The sequence below is a fragment of the Numida meleagris genome, chromosome 18, assembly GCF_002078875.1.
Source record: "Numida meleagris isolate 19003 breed g44 Domestic line chromosome 18, NumMel1.0, whole genome shotgun sequence".
In the NCBI taxonomy this organism is placed as follows: domain Eukaryota; kingdom Metazoa; phylum Chordata; class Aves; order Galliformes; family Numididae; genus Numida; species Numida meleagris.
This window is the reverse complement of record NC_034426.1, coordinates 1,350,519-1,368,439: the sequence shown is the minus strand read 5'-3', so window position 1 is coordinate 1,368,439 and position 17,921 is coordinate 1,350,519. Positions and strand designations below refer to the sequence as shown.

Below are 17,921 nucleotides of genomic sequence, written 5' to 3'. Positions count from 1 at the left end.
GAGAGAGCGGGGAGCAGCTAGAAGTGGAGTGAACTGTGCTCTGTTGTGCTTTGTCTGTGGGAAGATGTCAGTTCCTCCCAGCTCACTGAGAGGGAACTGAGGGATGAATATTGAGGATGATCAATGTTTTAGTAATATAATTCATGTCCATGCAGTAGCGGAGCCGTGTTAGTGGCCACTCTCTGTTCCCTCACTTCACTTCCTGTACTGCTCACCTGCTCTAGGACGCGTCCATATCTGTACGAATTTAAGAACCTTCACGCTGCGCCTCAGATGAACGCTGAAGTGAAGGCAAGCTCCATGAGAGAGGGGAACTGGAGACTTTCTTCTCTCAGTGTGGCCTTCAGGGAAGAGCTGGGGGAGCTTTCTTAATCTGCACAGCGTCGTGCTTTACTTTGAGGAAGTTTTATATAGAATGTCGCTACCGCAGCCAGCAGAAATTGGCACAAGGTCTGGAAAAGGCCCTGGGCTCACGGGGCTTGTTCTGCTTTGTTTGTATTTCAGAACAAGATCTTCTCCGTCAGGAACTGAACACGCGGTTCTTGGCCTCGCAGAGCGCGGATCGTGGGGCCTCCCTGGGCCCGCCGCCGTACCTGAGGACCGAGTTCCACCAGCACCAGCACCAGCACCAGCACACACACCAACACACACACCAGCACACCTTCACGCCTTTCCCTCACGCCATCCCACCCACTGCCATCATGCCGACGCCAGCACCGCCCATGGTGCGTACCCCAGGCAGAAATGTGAGGATAAGTAGAGCACAACTCTATTCTTTATTACGAAAATTTGAGAATTTGCCAGGTGGCGGGGAAGGAGTACTCTGCTGCCAGGTGTGGTTGGGGAGGACAGGATGGGCGGTCCTTTCCCGTGCCTGTCACTGTGCGATGGGCCCAGGTGGCAGCGCAGGGGCTGAGGGACGAGGCTGCCGGCCAAAGGGGCACTCGTGCCTGGGAATTCCTGGTGGCTGGAGTGGTGCACTCTGGTGCCTCCTCCATTTTCCTAGCTCATAAAGACCTTGTTATACCGTGAAGAGAGAAAAAGCCAAACCAGCTTCACTGGAATTTCATTTTCTTCGTATTTTTCCTCTCTGTTGGTTGCCAAATGATAGGGAATTAGTCTGTGTTACCAACAGAAATGAAGCAACGAAATATAAAGTAACTAGTTTGTGCTTTGATCCCTTTGCAGTTTGACAAATACCCTACAAAAGTTGACCCCTTCTACCGTCACAGTGTGAGTTTTACTGCTCTGTTTAAAACTGACTTAATTGCTTTTCTGTGGTGGGTTGGGATCACCACTCGATTAATGGCACAGTGTTGAATCTCTCCCTAATCATCGCTCCAGGATTTACCATTATCGTTCTTGGTCGCTTTGGCTTTTGGAGGCTTGCATTTATGGTGCTTGTTTCTGATAAAGATGCAGTATCAGCTTTTCCAATCAAAAGATCTCTTGCTCATACACCATTGGAAGACAGGTTTCCTGTGAAAAGATGAGACAAGAGGTGACTTGCAGGAAGCGGGACAGAGCAGTAGTTTCATCGCTTTGTTTCAGTTGTGCCAAAAGCACTTCAGGCTGATATTTTTCCTGAGAAATCTGAAACGAAATGACAAACTATCATACAAACCCTTCAGGGATAGGTAATCTAATAGCTATTCTAATATTTCATATTTTGTTTTATGAAATTTGAAAACTTGTCTTATTCTTCAGATTTCAAAAGCCTGTCTGATCCACTGGGCTTGTTGTGCTCTGACAGCAGTGAGATGAATCCAGCTATGCATAGATACGCTCATCTCAGAGCTACCAAAAATGTTGTTTATTGAGACAAACTCATTTTTAATATTAATTGTAAAGCGTCTGCTCTTAAGGTTTTGAATCTACTGATTCATTTGCTATTGAAATATAGGTTACACTTCCTTCATCTTACCAACAGAGGCAGGTATTTTGTTCATTTGGACAAGAATTTCTAAATCCAGTAGTGATATTTTGATGAGAGAAGGAGTACTGCATCAGCATTCAGAAATTTGCAAAGCACTTGGCTTCATCTGTTGATTTTGCTTAGAAGTGGAACTGGGCGAGAAGACTGGTTACGATGGTAGTGTGATGCTTTCTGCTGTACTGATTAAACGCAGTTCCTGCTCATAACTGATGCCTGTAGCACGTGGGAGCAGTCCCATTAATTCCTGACACCTCGTTTGAGTAAGTTTACAGTACGTGAGTGCCTGCGGGATCACGCCTGCAGGAGTATGAGGCAAACATTTAAGCCAAGGGTAATCGCTCAGAAGGGTCACACTGCTCATTTGCATCACTGTTTGCAAAACTGCACTCTTGTTTGCGTAGCTTTACGTGGATTCAAAATGTAGATCATCCTGAACGTGGCATGTTGATTCAAGCAAGAACATGGAACTGGGAAATAAGTAAATGAGCTTTGGAGAGAGAAAGCACAAAGGTCGATGTGAAGAATAGGAAACACTGAAATAGTCTTCATCTGTATAATGTTTTCAAATGCACGGTGAATCCTTCGGGTCACAGTATTACCCCTTTTCAAGTAAGGACAGGTTTCCATTTGTTCTGTGTCAGGCAGGGCGCCGGGATGTTGCCCCTGGCACAGGTGCAGCAGCAGGGCCGTGGCCCATTAAGCTTCCCCTGCTTTCCTTCAGGAAAGGTTTGTCCTAATGAAGTTATTGCAAAGTAATCACCATTGGCGTCTGTTGGATACGTAGCGAGCTAATGCCAAAGATCAACATGATGGCTGTAAATTTCATTGGATTAACAGCCTTGCTGAAACTACAGCAAGGTCGTCGTAGCCAGAGCATTTCAGCAATCACTTCTAGGATGAATGTGGGTTGTGAAGGTAACAGAACTGCTTGCATCAGTTTCCTGAGCAGCCGCTTTTGCTGGTGCAAGTGCATACCTGCCAGGGCTTTTTCTCTTCTTCAAATACCTGAAACTTTGGCACATGCATAGATCCTTTTTTAGTGATGAGTTTCTGCAATAGATCTTCACTAGGTGTTCAGCTGCATCTTAAAGCAAGCTGACAATGTTGTTAAAGCCTGTAAATGAACTCTGCAGGAGAACGAGAAGCTTTGTTGGAGAGTTAAAATCGATGTGCATTAGAAAAGAGAAAGCAGGGGATGGTCAAATTTAATTAACTTAGCGGTCGTTATAAAACTAAGAAAAACATTTGTTATTATTAGTTGTAGATAATAGAATATTAAGTCTTGCTCCATCTTTTGGAATTAGTCCATTACACACAGAATTAAATGCAGAAGACACTGGAGGATTCAAACCACATTTCAGCTATTAAAAAGTTGCTGTAAACGAGGGCACGTGTCTTCTAATGATTTCTCAAACACCAACAGTTCAGCAGCAACTCATCTGAAATTTTTTCTGCATCACCGAAAGGAGCAAGTCCAAATTAAATAGAAGTAAAAACAACAACAGAAATGTGTTACGAAAGGAGACTTTGTACCATGCTTTTAAATAAACAATCTTCTGATACCTCTGACACACTGAAATAGCTTCACGTGTCCCAGTACCTGTAATGTGAACAAACGGCCTTCCAAGGTTGAAACTATTGCAAGGGGAGCTCTCTGATTTTGTGAGAAGGGATTAAGAAAAGCACACACGTACGCCTGAGATGAGCAAATTCATCAGAACTCTGTGGCACTGATTTACTGTGGGATGTGATTTTCTCAGTGTTTGCCTGCTCCAGTGTCCAGCCTCTGCCTGTGCCCGGTCCTGTTGCTGTTCAGCTGGCCATCATCTCATTTATTTTGATCTCAGAAGTAACATCCAGTAGGTTCATTTTTGATCAGCTGAGTTCAGAGGTGAAATTTTATCATCCAGATAACTCCTTCGGGGTTTTGGCTGGCACTAGCAGTGAGGTTAGCAGTCATCCCTGCTAGATCCCAGGGTTTTGCAGTGAGAACATCTTTGCAGTGAGATGCTTTGAATCCCCAGCTCCAACCAGAAGGCAGTTTTGTGTGTGATCTCTGCGGAGCTGAGCAAGTTAACTGTGTTACAGCATAAGGAAAAGATTCACAGCCGGACCACAGAGACCAGATAGGATGTGGACATGGTGATTTACTTGCTTGTTTCCCATGTGTTTGTCTGCATTAGCACAGGAAAACTTTGTTTTTGCTGAGTTATCTTAGTATGGATACATTGGGATGGTTGAGGTCAGTGGAGATTTGCCTGTTGTTGTGCCTCGTGGTCTGTCTTCATAAAACCAGTACCTGCAGTTCTGGGGGGTTCTGCCTTGGCCTTTTTTATAAGTAATCCTTCTTAGCAGTTCAGTTCATCTGTCTCTGCTGCTGCTAGAAGTGGCAGGATATCCTCTCAGACAGGCTAATGAAGTAAGAATTGTGCGTATTTTCCTCATTTCCTGCAGAAACCATTAAAATCCTAGCATGCTAATGGAGTTTTAATGATACAGAATCCTAGAGCTTGGACAGGTTTTTTCCCACTCAGACAGTAGCGTTCTCTGCCCTGTTTGGCTCGGCACTCTGCCTTTTCTCTTGAAATCTTTCGCAAACTGAAACCGTTCAAAATCTCTATCCAATTTAAAACCCAGTAATTGCACACAAAAAAAGCCTCTCTTAGCTACGATGGCCCAGTGCAGAGGCCAGGTTGCTGGCTGTATGATTTTGGAACTGCTTTTAAGCTCTGAAGTGAACATCATGACATTTGTGAACATCTCATTGACTGCTTTAACTAACATTGTTGCGACGGGATCACGTCTTCAGTGCTTCTCCGTTTCTCCATGTACCATTTCTCTAACTCTGCAGGAATGCTTTCGCTGTCTCGTTCAGCTGCCCGGCTTCGTTTTGAAGTGCACGCCCATTTATGGCCCTCTGTCTCTTTTTGTTTCAGCTGTTTCACTCCTATCCTCCAGCTGTATCAGGTATCCCTCCCATGATCCCTCCAACGGGCCCGTTCGGCTCGCTGCAAGGAGCGTTCCAGCCCAAGGTAGGACGTGTTTCTGCCTTACCGCTCAGATGCGCTGGTTATTTTATACGTCATGGCGTAGTTAACTTCAGAAGCGATGCCATTAGTTCTCGGGTAGCGTGCATTAGTGTGAGGTCATGCAATAATCAAGATTTCAAGAAACGGTGATCATTATTGTTTTCTCATTTCCATAATTATCTCAGAGCTCCGCCACAATGCGCTACATTGATTTAGCTCCCCACTCCTTTATGATAGCAATGATAGTTAAGTGTGATGGGTTTGTGTCTCTTCTCCTTTGTTTTTATGAAGTCACTCTTGATTTATGAGTGGGAGGAAATCATTTTCTGTAGCCTGTAGTCTGTGCAACTGAAGACTGAAATCAGGACAGAAATTTCTGCAGAGAAGACACCTTTCTTAAATTGGCCCATCCACTCTAATGATTGAATATGTAAATTGCAGTTCATTAGTGGGATTCTTCATATATATGGTAATCAGTCTGTTAAGAACTCTGTTACTTAATTGTTAGTTATACTGCAGCTGATTTCTTTTTCTTCATTTTAAGTGAGGAAGATGTTGTCTAAATGTAGTGTTTTTTCCTCCAAAAGATGCATTTTGTTATATTAGCTGAATATTTACATTCAAATCAGGAGAAAAGCTTTAATTTTCTCCAGCTAGATGTTGTCTTTACTGATGCTTGTGTGGTAACAGTTCGCTGTGGATGGAGTTCAGTTACTTGTACAGTAACCACATAGGTTGCTGCTGCTTTGTGTGTGACAGGGAGGCAGCAGTTTTAGCCAGCTCCACTGCATTACTGATAAGCAGCAGAGCACAGCCTCGGTATCCCAGGTGCTGCTTCAGGTGCTGTCTCATACTGGTCAGCTTCTCAAAGGTGAGGAATTCCCAGTGTAACAGTCGCTGTTTCCTCATGTCTCTCAGACTACTTTAAGAAGTGGGAAGTTAGTGGACAAAGCGAGTTTGAAAATTGAAATGATAGTACATACATCACGATGTGGATTATGGCAGTTATCCTTTTCACTTAAAGGAGTTGATCTTCACAGCATAGGCAGTGTTAGTGATGAAGAAACACTATTTTTATGTTCTTGTATGGCTTTTTACTCATAAATGCTCTTTCTGTATTATTCTTCTAGACTTCCAATCCTATCGATGTTGCAGCCAGACCTGGAACTGTCCCACATACCCTTCTACAGAAAGATCCACGGGTGTGTAGAAAGTGTTACTATATTTTTCTAAAATACAGCTATTCCTTGTGAAAATATTGAGCACTAGGGCTACCACCTTCTGTGTGTCCAAATTAACATCTGAAACTGAAGCTTAATGTGAACTATTAAGTCAGTGAGAACCAGAGAAGTTATGAGGACAATTTAAATCCTGATCCTTCTGTTCATCACTGCCAAAAGCAAATAGCTGCCGTGCAATGCAGAGCTCTTTCCTTGCTGTCAGGTGGCATCCCCACAAGACTGGGGGCAAGCTCCAGTTCCACATAGAAATGTACAAAGCTCTTTGAGATTTACGTTTGTGTTCTCTAATTGTTTCTAGTGTGGGCAATGACAGTTATTCCCTTGGTTACTGTATTATTGATTGCAGCAGCAGAATACGGATGCACTTTATTGATCACTCGGTGCCTCCGGATTTTTGAGTTGGCGCGCATGCAAACAGTGTTTATTGTGTCAGTGCTTCATCTTTTAGCTTTTTTCTGTTCTTTGCAAATGCCCTCGGGTTGTTTGCTTGTTTGATTGAATACACATTGTTTGCAACAAGGAGCGTCATGCAGTCCTGTTTTTCGCAGAACTCTCTGACAAAAGCAATGGGGAGCACTCCTTAAAAATCAGTGTTGTGGTACTGGTCAACTTTTAAGCTCTGCAGAGGTATTTTCTTTGAGTTACACCAAGTTCCAGTAGTTCAGGTTTGTTCTGAATTAGTGCTGTAGTTGAGCTTTGTACCAAAAGGAGCCACGTGTTTTCATGTCCGCTCATTCCACCCAATCAAAAAGAAAACTGGAGCCTCCTGTCATGAAGTCACCTCGCTTTCTGCTGCCTTTCAACTTGCAGGCTAGTTTCGGTTGATTCAAGGTGATGCCGCATGCCATCACCGAGTCTGCAAAGCAGCTCTTACATCTGTAGATCTCCTTTTGAAGGAGGTGGCTCTCTAAATGTGCCTGCACTGGGCTCCATAGCTGCTGAACAGGCATGGCAGTGGTTTGCAGGGCAGTCCAGCCCGCTTGGTGGGAGCAGCCCTGATGCAGCCCTGTCCTCTTCCAGTCTTCTCGCAAGCCAAGCAGCTCTGAAAGATTAGAACAGAAGTTTGCCCAAAGGACATAGCTGTGTTCTTCTTCAGAGCAGTAAACCAGCCATTTTGGTAGCTTTAAATCAACAAATTAATGCAGATGCCAGAGGACAGAGCGCTCTGTGTGAGGCTTGTTTCCTTGCTTGTCAACACTTAGGTACAGCAGCCATGGGGGGAGGGAGGCCGGCTCCAATACGGAGGCTGAGGACTAATTATTATCTGAAAGGGCTTCATTTGAAAGTAAAATTATAACATTTTAATTTCATCTCTTAATGAAGCAATACAAATTTGTTAATTAGAGCAATTGTTTGAGTGACAGGCATGTAACCAAGCTGTCATTTCTTCTTCACAGTTGACAGATCCGTTCAGGCCCATGTTGAGGGTAAGAAACCTTCTTGTGCTACAGTTTGTCGAGCTCGTCTCAGTCCCCACCGGGTTGCAGCAGCACACTAATTAAAAGCAGCGCCGTGCTCCGTCTTGGGGATTTTGCACTGTGTTTGCTGAGCAGTGTGGTCAGCATCTTGTGGTCACTCCAGGAAGATAAGCAGTTTTAAAGCTGGAAGTTCCCTGTTCTCACACAACGCCTTTCTGCAAATAGCAGAGGTTAAATATTGATAATCCCTGTATTGCTGTGGCTCTCGAGGTTCCCTGCGCTGATCCTGCAGCCTGCCCTGGCAGACGTTCCTTGTCATTATAATGCAGGTTGAAGGCTTTTGCTTTTTAATGTTTACTGTGTGTTACATGTGTTATTCAGTATGGAACTTCCTACCCAAGTATCTTCTTGTACAGCACACGTAGACAATTCAGTTCAAACACCAAATACTTCAGAGATAAGGGTCGAAGAGATCCAGTCTTACATTAATCCCAAAGATATTTCTCTTGGTTTGTCAACGTATGAAGGACGTACGGACCACGTGAACTCATTAAGTCACTAGCACAACCAGTTGCTGTGAATAAGCAAAACACTTGAGTTTAGGTTTGTGTGTGTGAGAGGGGTTGTGTGTTTTTATTTTATTTGTAATTGGTTTTTCATTGTTGGCTCATCTACAGGCAGAAATAGAAGGCAGGCTCCATGCCATAGTTCGTGCAGTGATTAAGTTACCGGTAGCCTAAGGAGCTGCTTTCATTCCTATGAATATTTCTAAATCTGTGCAGGAATCATTATTCATGTGGTTAACTACAGATTCCTAAATAACAAGGTAGTAGAAAGTATATCCTTATCGAGTCCTTTTCCGACATAATTTCCGGAGGGAACTACAGAATCAGTGAAGAAGCCAGATAATGCTCTCTAGTTCTTTCCTCCCTTTCTCAGCCCCATGATTTAGAAACACAGTGACAAGCGGGATGCCAAGAGCCAGCTTAAGCCAGTTCACCTTCCCAACCAGAGTGAACTGACTGGCATCCAATTTTTTGAGTATACTGGTGAGCCAAAATGTTGCAAGTACAGACCAGCAGTTGTAAGAGGGAGTCAGATTCATTTTGAAAACCAGACTGAGTTTTAAGTGTTTTTATTTGGATCTTTTGGTGAAAAGGCCAGTCTTAGAATAGCAGCGCTTTTGGACGTGTGCTCAGTGTACTGTTATGAAGCAATCCCGCTGTGCAGGGCAGTTGCTAACAGGCGGATGGGTTCAGCAGCACAAGCTGCATTCTCAGCCAGTGGCATCAGAAGATTGCAGGAGTGCAGAAAAACAGAGCGTGGGTTTGTCTGGAGAGGAGGATGAGCAGGAGCATTCCTAGGGTAAAGCATCACAGGTATTGGGAAGTTACTAATTCGTGCTGTATCCCTCCTGTTTTTTTCCAGAAACCCGGAAAGTGGTGCGCTATGCATGTCCACATTGCCTGGCAGATATACCATCACCAACAGAAAGTCAAGGTCAGTCTTCTGGGCACACCTGCATTTCAGACACATTGCACAGCACAAACCTGGGAGAGGGAGGATTTGCCTCTTGCTATTAGCAGTTCTGTACCATCCTAATGCCTTGTTAAAATAAGCACAAGTAGCATTATAGCTGTGTTGCTCCTGCAGATTTTCACTACAATAATAGGGAGAAAAGGTTGGTGTCTTTGTCTCTTTGGCCTTCTGCTGCAGGAGTCAGGAGCCTGTGCTAGAAAGCGAAATTAACAAGGAGACCCTACCACTTTGCAGCCTTTGTATGCACCTGAATTATTTTATATAAGATAGTGCTATGAGATTATGAAGATGTTGAACAGCTACTAAAATCTACAGCTAATAGAGTTTAAAAATAACCCTTTTAAACAAGGTTGACAGGTTAATTTGCTGCAGTAGACATATCTCTCTTCTCTGCTTCCTTATGTTTCCCCTGCTAGTGATCTTCATTCATCTTCCCATTATCAAAAAAGACAAGATTATAGACCTAGAGAGTTATATCTCCTTTTTTTTTATTTTATTGAAAAGATATTTTCTTGAAATGAAATTATTGTTCCCATGTTATCTGTGTCCTTTGAATCTTCTTTGATTTGATATTCAAAGAGGTCATACTGGTATATTTATAACCCATGGTAAATGCCATTTTCATACAGCCATTTCTTTCACTGACTGACGTTGCCTGTTTAAAAGCAGTAATAATGCCCAGGCGGTTGGGGAAGGGCGTTGCTTGATTTTTTGAGGCTGTGGATGATGATAATTTCAAAAATAATTGGGAAATGTATTTCACTATCTCAGTTCGGTCCGAAAATGAGGTATGGTCTGCGGTCATGAAGGTAAAAATGCAGGAAATCCCAGGAAAGAACACGTGCAGCTGTAGGTGCCGTTCAGACCTGTGTAACCTGTCTGCACACCCAGGGGATTCCTGAGACACAGCCCGAGCCAGACAGCAGCTCTGAGCACTAAGCAGTGCTACACTGCGGCTCAGGCTGGGGGTCAGCCTGCATTCCAGGCAGAATTTATGCTCCCTAATTGACCCTCTCTCTTTTAGAAAAGGACTTTCAGCTTGATCTAACATGCCATGAAATTAGTGCAGACATTTGCATTGAGTTTAGAGGGCCCTGTGTTAAAGTGTTTGGCATTTGCTGGACTTGAAATGCATTCATAAGGATTATCATCAAGAGGGGGGCTCTCTGGAGGAGCAAATGGGAGTAAAATGAATCTGATCAATTTTCTTCTGTACTCCTTTAAGGTAAATCAACACATTCAAAAGTCTTAACACCGCCGTGATGTTCCCGTTCCTCTTCAGACAGGGGATTTTTTCATTATTAGAGCAGTACTATTCATATGGCGGCGATTAAAGTTTCTGCCAGATTTGCTGTTCTGAGTAATGCCTGTCAGAGGTTTATAACTTGGTTGTTAAGAAGAATAAAAAGAGCTCACAGCCTAAAAATCTGGCACACGGCCTTCAGTTGAGGCATTTGTATTTTCTGAACTTTTTCAATTATTGAAGTTCTGCAGTCTGACATCTGAAAGACGTGACCTTAACGTGGCTGTCTTTTTGCGGGTTATTATCTCAAAACACTGATAAATCCACTTTGTGTGTTTCCTCTTTTTCCTGCTCATAGCTTCACAGACATGTTATTAGCACTTGAAAAACAGCTACTAGGCATGCACATTAACTTGGTCATAACTTTTTAATATGCATATTTATATCATTGTAATAGTCTGTACTCTGAGCTGGCACGGTATTAAATATTGATTTATTAAGCGTAACGTGCTCCAGAATTACTGTTAAGATCTACTGGTTCAGTGTTACACATTTGTAAATCCTTTCAGCTGACCTGCACAATTAATCAGCAATGTGTGTTTAGGGAGTTCTGGCAGCACAGGTAATTGGGAATTTGGTTTTCCTCTGCATTCTATAAAATTATTGAAGTGGGGACCACTAAAATGCGTATATGACACAAAGAAGAATCCATCCTTCATCCACTTGTCATTTACAGTACAGCTCCATCAGGAAACGCCCTTTCACAAAGAAAGTCTGCTCATTCTGACACCATAGAAATAGAGAAGCGACATGCAGTGCTTTGAATGTGGAGTGCAAGCTACCAAGATGAGTCTGAAGTTCTTCAGACACTAATACGCTTCATAAGTCATTCGCTTCATTTTAGCCCCTGTCTTGCTCACTTGCAGTCTGAGAGGCACTGTAAGATACACAGCATCAAGTGTTTCTTGACTGCAGCTTCTCATTTGAGCGTGGTGGTTCTGGTGTGTGTTGTCACTGTCTGACGAGTGATCCCTGCGGGCAGGAGAGGTCAGCTGGCAGCTCTGCCTCTTGCACTTGGTGCTTTCCCTGCTTTCAGCACACCTGCCCACCCAGGGATCGCATCCAAACTAACATCTCTCTTTGACTTTGTTTTTATTATTGTTTTAAGACAGACCTGTACTTACAGCCAAGCATGTGTTTTTAAGGCCTCTTCAGAGATTTCAGTGTTTGTTCTTTTAAGTCAAGTCTGTGCTAAAACGTTTTGCTCCAGAGGGATATATGTGTTTGTGTAGGCACTGGTGAACCCTGGGCGAAATACCTACTGGGAACCTGAGGTTGCGTGCCTGCTGCCAGGAGACCAGCTCTGCACCTAAACCCAGGGTCCTAAAAACTAATATCTTTGTTAAACCATCAGTTGTTGTGAATAAACTGCTATACCCACAGCGTTCTGAAAACGCCTTTTAGGACAGTCTCTTGCAAATCCTTTTTTTACATTTCAGAAACAGATGCAGTCAGATCCACACAAGCTGGACTTTGGCCTGAAACCTGAATTTCTGAGCAGGCCCCCAGGCCCCAGCCTTTTTGGAGCCATCCACCACCCCCATGACCTCGCCCGGCCCTCGACTCTCTTCTCTACAGCCAGTGAGTATTGAGGATCAGAATCTTTCTTGTGGCATGCTCATTAACATGCTAATCTGTGCCACGTTGACAGGAAATTTCCCATATGCTTTGGCTTATGAACTCTCTGCAAGACGTGCCAGAGGCTATTAGTCTATTTGATAAATATTTTAAAATTATTCCATATGCTTTTTAAAAAAAGAACAACGGTGTGATGAAATGCCATGCAGGTTACACACGGAGAAACATTTCACGCAGTGATATCTGCATCATGGAGATGACAGGTTGGAAATTCGCTGTATTTTACGTTCCCCTTTTTTTTTTTTTCCATACTGACACATTTCTCCTCCACCCTCTGTAACTGACAACTTCTGTTCAGAAGAGCAGCTGCTATTTGCGTGGGATCCTGACCCGAACATACAGCAGTCTCTGCTCATGTGAGCTGTTGTTCAAGAAGTAATAGTCAAGCCTAGCGCGTGGGGAGCCCCTCTCTGAGCATCAGCTGGGCGCTCACCGCGTTGCTTTGTTTCGGCAGGTGGGGCTCATCCAGCTGGCACCCCTTTTGGCCCTCCACCTCACCACAGCAACTTTCTCAACCCAGCTGCTCACTTAGGTAAGTGCAGTACTACAGTGAGTGGTTCTTGGCTCTCTCTGTGCAAGTCACTCACTGTGAATACAACTCAGAAGTAACACACGGGCGTTTTCTGCCCTGCTACCTTTGCATGATCTGCTGTAGCGTATTAGAGTGTGAATTGCCACCGAAGTGACAGCTAGTTCAGTTGTTCTGTCGTTAACCAAAAGGCTGTTTTAGAGTTGCATGGAGTGCAGTCTGAACAGCCACCATCTTTTTCCAGCCAGACTCAAAATAAACCCAAAAGATGCTCCTCAGCCTAGCCAGTCCACGGAGATGACAGTTAAGCATGCCAGTGGCAGCACAAGAAATAAGCATGATTATTTGGCTCCTCAGCCTGGTTACGATGGTTAGATCCATTTACAGCTGCGATGAACCCATTAGCACAAGCTTGAGGTCATGCCTCTGAATTTATAGCAAGCTGTGTGAGCTTTGGCATTCTGCTTTTGCATATCTGCCACTGCGGCAGAGTAATGCCACATTGTTCTTACTTCATGTTCTTTGGTTACACCATTAAAGGTTGTCCATGTGCTAGTTTAACCTTCAAAAATTGTACGTTTTATCCATTTGTCTTCTGTAACCCAAGCAGCAGCTCTAAATACACGTAAGAGTAAAACTGACAGCACATTTTAAAATACTTCAGAGAACAAACTGTCTGGGTGTTAGAGGAGTAACAGGACTGGTTAGGCTTCAGTGTAGTTGTGTTTACAAGCAGTCAAAAAATACTTGAAGATTAAGACTCAGGTTCAGAGAGGTGTTTCTGCTCCTAGCTGCTACTGAGAAGCCTGCTTTTTATTTGAGTGAGTGGGAAGCAGATCCTTAAAATCTTGTGATTTGATCTTAAATGTGTATGTCAGTGAAAAATAGCAAATACACATTAAAGAAACAAAACAACATTCAAGTCAACAAGTGTTAGTTTCCTTCTAATTTAATGATGTAATAAGCAATCTGCTGACCACGAGAGCATCAAAGGTCAAGACTATAATTTGGTATTTTGTTTCACGTAGGGAGGGATTTAGGAGGGTCACCAAACTGATGCAGCAGACTCATGGTGTAGTTTTGTCATTCTGTACTGAACTGCCTATAAAAAATGCTACGTTTGTCCTTCCCCTCCTCAGTGCTGGTATTTTCATCAAAACCATTAAACTTCCCTGAAATTGAGAAGATAATTTGCTTCAAATGACTTTCCTACACCCTGTATGCATTAAGTACTAAAAAAGTGGAATCCAGTGTTTTTCATAGTCCAAACTAGTTTTTCATATAGATGTAGCAATAAATACCAAGAGCATTCCAAGATGCTCAGGTCAGCATCACATACCAGTACAATAAGACATTTTATGTATATCCTGACTGTGGCGTAGGAGACGTGACTGAGGCATGGCCTGGAGGTGTTTTGCGAGCACAGTTGCCAGACTTAATAATTGCCTTGCTAGGCAGGGTCGTTTCCTGAGAAAGACCATGGAACTGAGTTGGAAGGGAATGAAAAGAAACAAAAATAGAGATGTTTGTAGATTTTAAGTGAAGTCACTACTTTTGCTGGATTGCAGGCCTCCATACCGTGTGTGCTGTAACGTCTGGTTTTTCTTCGAAGTAGAAGTTTTTCTAGTAAGATGATCCCTTGCATATTGTCATTGGAAAAAAAGATTGGTTTGTATTTCCCACCCTCTCACCATCACCGGTGTGATGCGGGCGGACGATGCTGGTAGACAGAGTGAGCTTTCACGCAGCTGGCTAACACACTAATGCCTTCTCCCAGTTACCAACATAGCAGTGAGCTGTTTCCGTTGGTTTGCAGAGCCTTTCAATCGACCAGCTTCCTTCAGCGGTCTCACTGCGGTGGGTAGCAATGCCTTCGGGGGACTCGGCAACCCCACAGTCAGTGAGTAACCTCTTTGTTTATGAATTCTTGTTTGCTGTGTAATTCAGAATGTTGAGTGATGGTGACTGTTCGCTGTCGTTTTATCAGTTGCTTAGATCACGCATCAGTAAGGGATGGTAATTCGAAAAGTGACCTTTTTCTTTTAAATAGCAGCATTTTTTAGTCACCAGTAAATGATTTTCTATTAATTACCTCATAGTTTGAGTTCAGCGTAGTGCTAAATGTCACCATTACATTGTTTATTCAAAAAAAAATAACTGCATATAGAACTCATGAGTGTAAGGAGTTTGTAGGATTCCACGTGGTTTCGTTGCATGGTCAAAGTAGTTCATGTGCAGTGCTTATTTGTAATCCCTAGCTGTGGATGAGAACATTTTTTTTTTCCTTTCTCACCAGTGAATCCAGGACATGTGCCTGGAAAAGATCACTAACCTGCATTTATTTGTCCAGGGTCATCAACATTTCTCTAGATTTGGCCAGTCACAAAAGATCATCCGTTTAAAAATCACTCTCACCATACTTCAAATCTGGCATGATGTTGGTCGCATATTATTTTACTTTGGTTCAGGATCAAATGCAACAAGTTCCATTACTTATATTCAGTACAATGGTCATTTCCCGGTGTCTCCAAAATATTTGGACTAAGGATCATTGTCACTTTTATCTTTCTGCTTCATCCCTTGTCGATTTTATCCACAGCATTTCCCTATCCAATTAAACAGCTGTCAGATGCCTGCCCATTTTTAGGAATGAGACCCTCTAATGAATCTCTGTTAATTTCCTTTCCTTTTCCAGCTCCCAATAATATGTATTCATTTTAACTCTGAGTGCTGTAAAAGTTTTTTTGGTAAGTACCTTCACTAGAGCATACCTTTTTCTTAAACCTTTTTGTTTTCCACTTCACCATTTCAGCACCCAACTCAATGTTCGGCCACAAGGATGGCCCCAGTATGCAGAGCTTTAGCAACCCTCACGAGCCCTGGAACCGACTGCACCGAACTCCTCCTTCGTTCCCGACCCCTCCGCCCTGGCTGAAGCCAGGAGAGCTGGAGCGCAGTTCATCTGCTGCAGCTCATGACAGAGATAGAGATGTAGATAAACGAGACTCATCTGTTAGTAAAGATGACAAAGAAAGGTACGAAAGAACACTTCCAAGAATTGTCTAGTTCAAAGCTTGGGGCTCCGTTCCGCTTTTAACCCTTCCCAGCCTGGCACATTGTTAAACCAGAGCTTCAGAAGAGGGGCACTCCGGGGAGCTGACGCCATCACCGCCTACCATGCAGCGCTGGCACTAGGGAAGATGCAGATCTGCCTCAGGTGCTTCCTGCTGCATCTGTTTCTCTTCTCACTTGCACCTCAGTTCATCTGAAGGCGCTTTGCTGGAGCAGAGTTCAAGCAGTGTCAAGTGAGAACAGAATGCTTGCCTTGTGGGTGACTTTTTTATAGGTTTTTTGAAGATTCAGTGTGTAGATAGGTGCCTGATAGGATGCAAAAATAATTACGAAGTCCATCAGACACATATCTGCACTTGTGAATACTTGGCTTTCTAAATCTGATCCTATCTGCAAAACAAATAACCCTGCTTCCATCCCCTAAAATGGCCTGAGGAGAGAATCCCCTGATAAAGTTGTAAAATTACAACACTGTAAAATACAGCGGTATGTCATTTTGCAGTACCACAGTAAGCTTCAGTGCATGCCATCCGTTCAGTCAGCCTTAATTCCCCTGCAGAAAACACACACACATGCACTGCTGTTGCATACCTTCAAGCATGGATTTTGTTCAGTGTTTTACATGGACTTGCACTCTAACATGTCCAGGCTGGGAAGGGTTAATGAAAAGTAAAACCTGGTCATATTTTTTTTGTCAGGACTGTTCCCATTCTACAGTTAACTCCGTAACAATTCCTCTTAACATTTAAGTACCAAATTATAAGAATTTGCCATTCAGCAAGTGTCATGCCTTCCTTGAAAAATGTAGAGAGGCTGATTTCAGCTTTTTCAGTTGTGGCTTAATGGCTTTCCTGTTAAGTTTGCACATTACTTTACTACATAATGGCTATTTGTTTCTAATTTTTTTAACATAAAAGAATATTTAGGAGATGTGCTTTTCTGACTTCTCTGTCACTAACCCAAATATACGCGTTAGTAGCCTTTTCAAAAAGAAGTTATGCTAACACATTAGATATTCTAAAAATACATTGAAGAGCTTTTCTATGTTATTGTAAAATGTGAAGAGCAAGTCAAACTTCAGATCTTGTCACCTGCATTTTCCATTTGGAATATTTTCTGTTTGGTAGCATAGCTTCATTATTTTCATGTCTGGTGTTAATGCTGTAAAATAGATTTCTGTTAGAAATTGGGGATTCTGTCCTGCGAAATGCTTAAGCATGTGAGTAACTTTACTGGCTTGAATGGCAAAACATTTTAGTTACTAATGATCTGCGTAGTCTTTACAATTCTGTGATTATTTCAGTTACTGTTTTGTTGTTTTGTTATGAGGTGTTCCTGCTGAAGAAAATCCCTTTCAGAAATACATCCCCTGCAAGCTGCTTTAGCATTGCCTGAACTCCATATCATAGCTCAGAACATATTTATTTTCAACAATTTGAGAGTTTAAAAGTAAACGTCATTCATTCTTCATGTTTCTGCACAATTACGGCTACCAGTTTAGTACAATAATGGTTTTGCTGATCCAGGATCGCTATGCATCCCTGTGGTTTTGAAGAGTTCTACTTTGCAGCATGCTCACACTGTTGCCTGTATGAGAAGATGCAGAGAATTCCTTCCTGGAGACCATCTCCCTACACAGATAATGTCTGGTGTAGCTTGTGAGCCTCTCATGCCTCTCCTTTGACCTTCAGTGGCACCCAGCAGGGTGAAGGTGTAGCCTCGCCCTTCTAGTTGAGGTCCCCATCTCTTTTACCTATTTTTTACAACTTGACCAGACAGAATGGGGAATCGTGCCTGCAGTTCTGGTATAATTTCATCTCAAAATTGTCCCATCATCAAAATTGTCCTGAGCTGTATCTGCTGCCAAACAGGCCATCCAGAGAAAAGCATTTGTCTAGGCTTCTTCTGTAATCAGTGGAAGGACCCTCGCAGGTACCTCTTAGCTTGCCTTCTCCTCATTTGAGATTGGTGTCAAAATGAGTTGCAGTAAATTTCTCATTGCTCTTTTTGGATAATGTATATGGCCAGTGTACTGCAGCCCTTAGCTAGCTGGAGTGAGGTAGGATAGATCCTACCTCCTATCTATCTCTCTGGGAGAGTTTAGATAATGTGAAACTACAGTCTATGAACTTCTCCCAGGTGCAGAGCTGGCTGGGGAGCTGCACTGCCACGTCCTGTTACAGTTCTTGCTTTCTCCTGGAAGACTGTGTGCAATT

The 17,921-nt window shown here is 43.0% G+C and overlaps 1 protein-coding gene across 6 annotated transcripts in view; it reads left to right on the top strand.

Annotated features, from left to right (window-relative positions):
* Positions 1–17,921, top strand: part of AUTS2 (AUTS2, activator of transcription and developmental regulator) — a 670,249-nt gene that overhangs the window by 646,702 nt on the left and 5,626 nt on the right. For 3 of the 6 annotated variants that reach the window (XM_021416123.1, XM_021416122.1, XM_021416129.1), the window contains exons 9-18: positions 505–746; positions 1,189–1,233; positions 4,873–4,968; positions 6,096–6,167; positions 7,604–7,633; positions 9,053–9,124; positions 11,906–12,047; positions 12,559–12,636; positions 14,450–14,533; positions 15,446–15,668. In XM_021416123.1, the coding sequence (XP_021271798.1) occupies positions 505–746; positions 1,189–1,233; positions 4,873–4,968; positions 6,096–6,167; positions 7,604–7,633; positions 9,053–9,124; positions 11,906–12,047; positions 12,559–12,636; positions 14,450–14,533; positions 15,446–15,668 (1,084 nt within the window). The remainder of the gene's footprint in view (positions 1–504; positions 747–1,188; positions 1,234–4,872; positions 4,969–6,095; positions 6,168–7,603; positions 7,634–9,052; positions 9,125–11,905; positions 12,048–12,558; positions 12,637–14,449; positions 14,534–15,445; positions 15,669–17,921) is intronic. The other 3 variants (XM_021416126.1, XM_021416128.1, XM_021416127.1) reach the window with 3 other exon arrangements.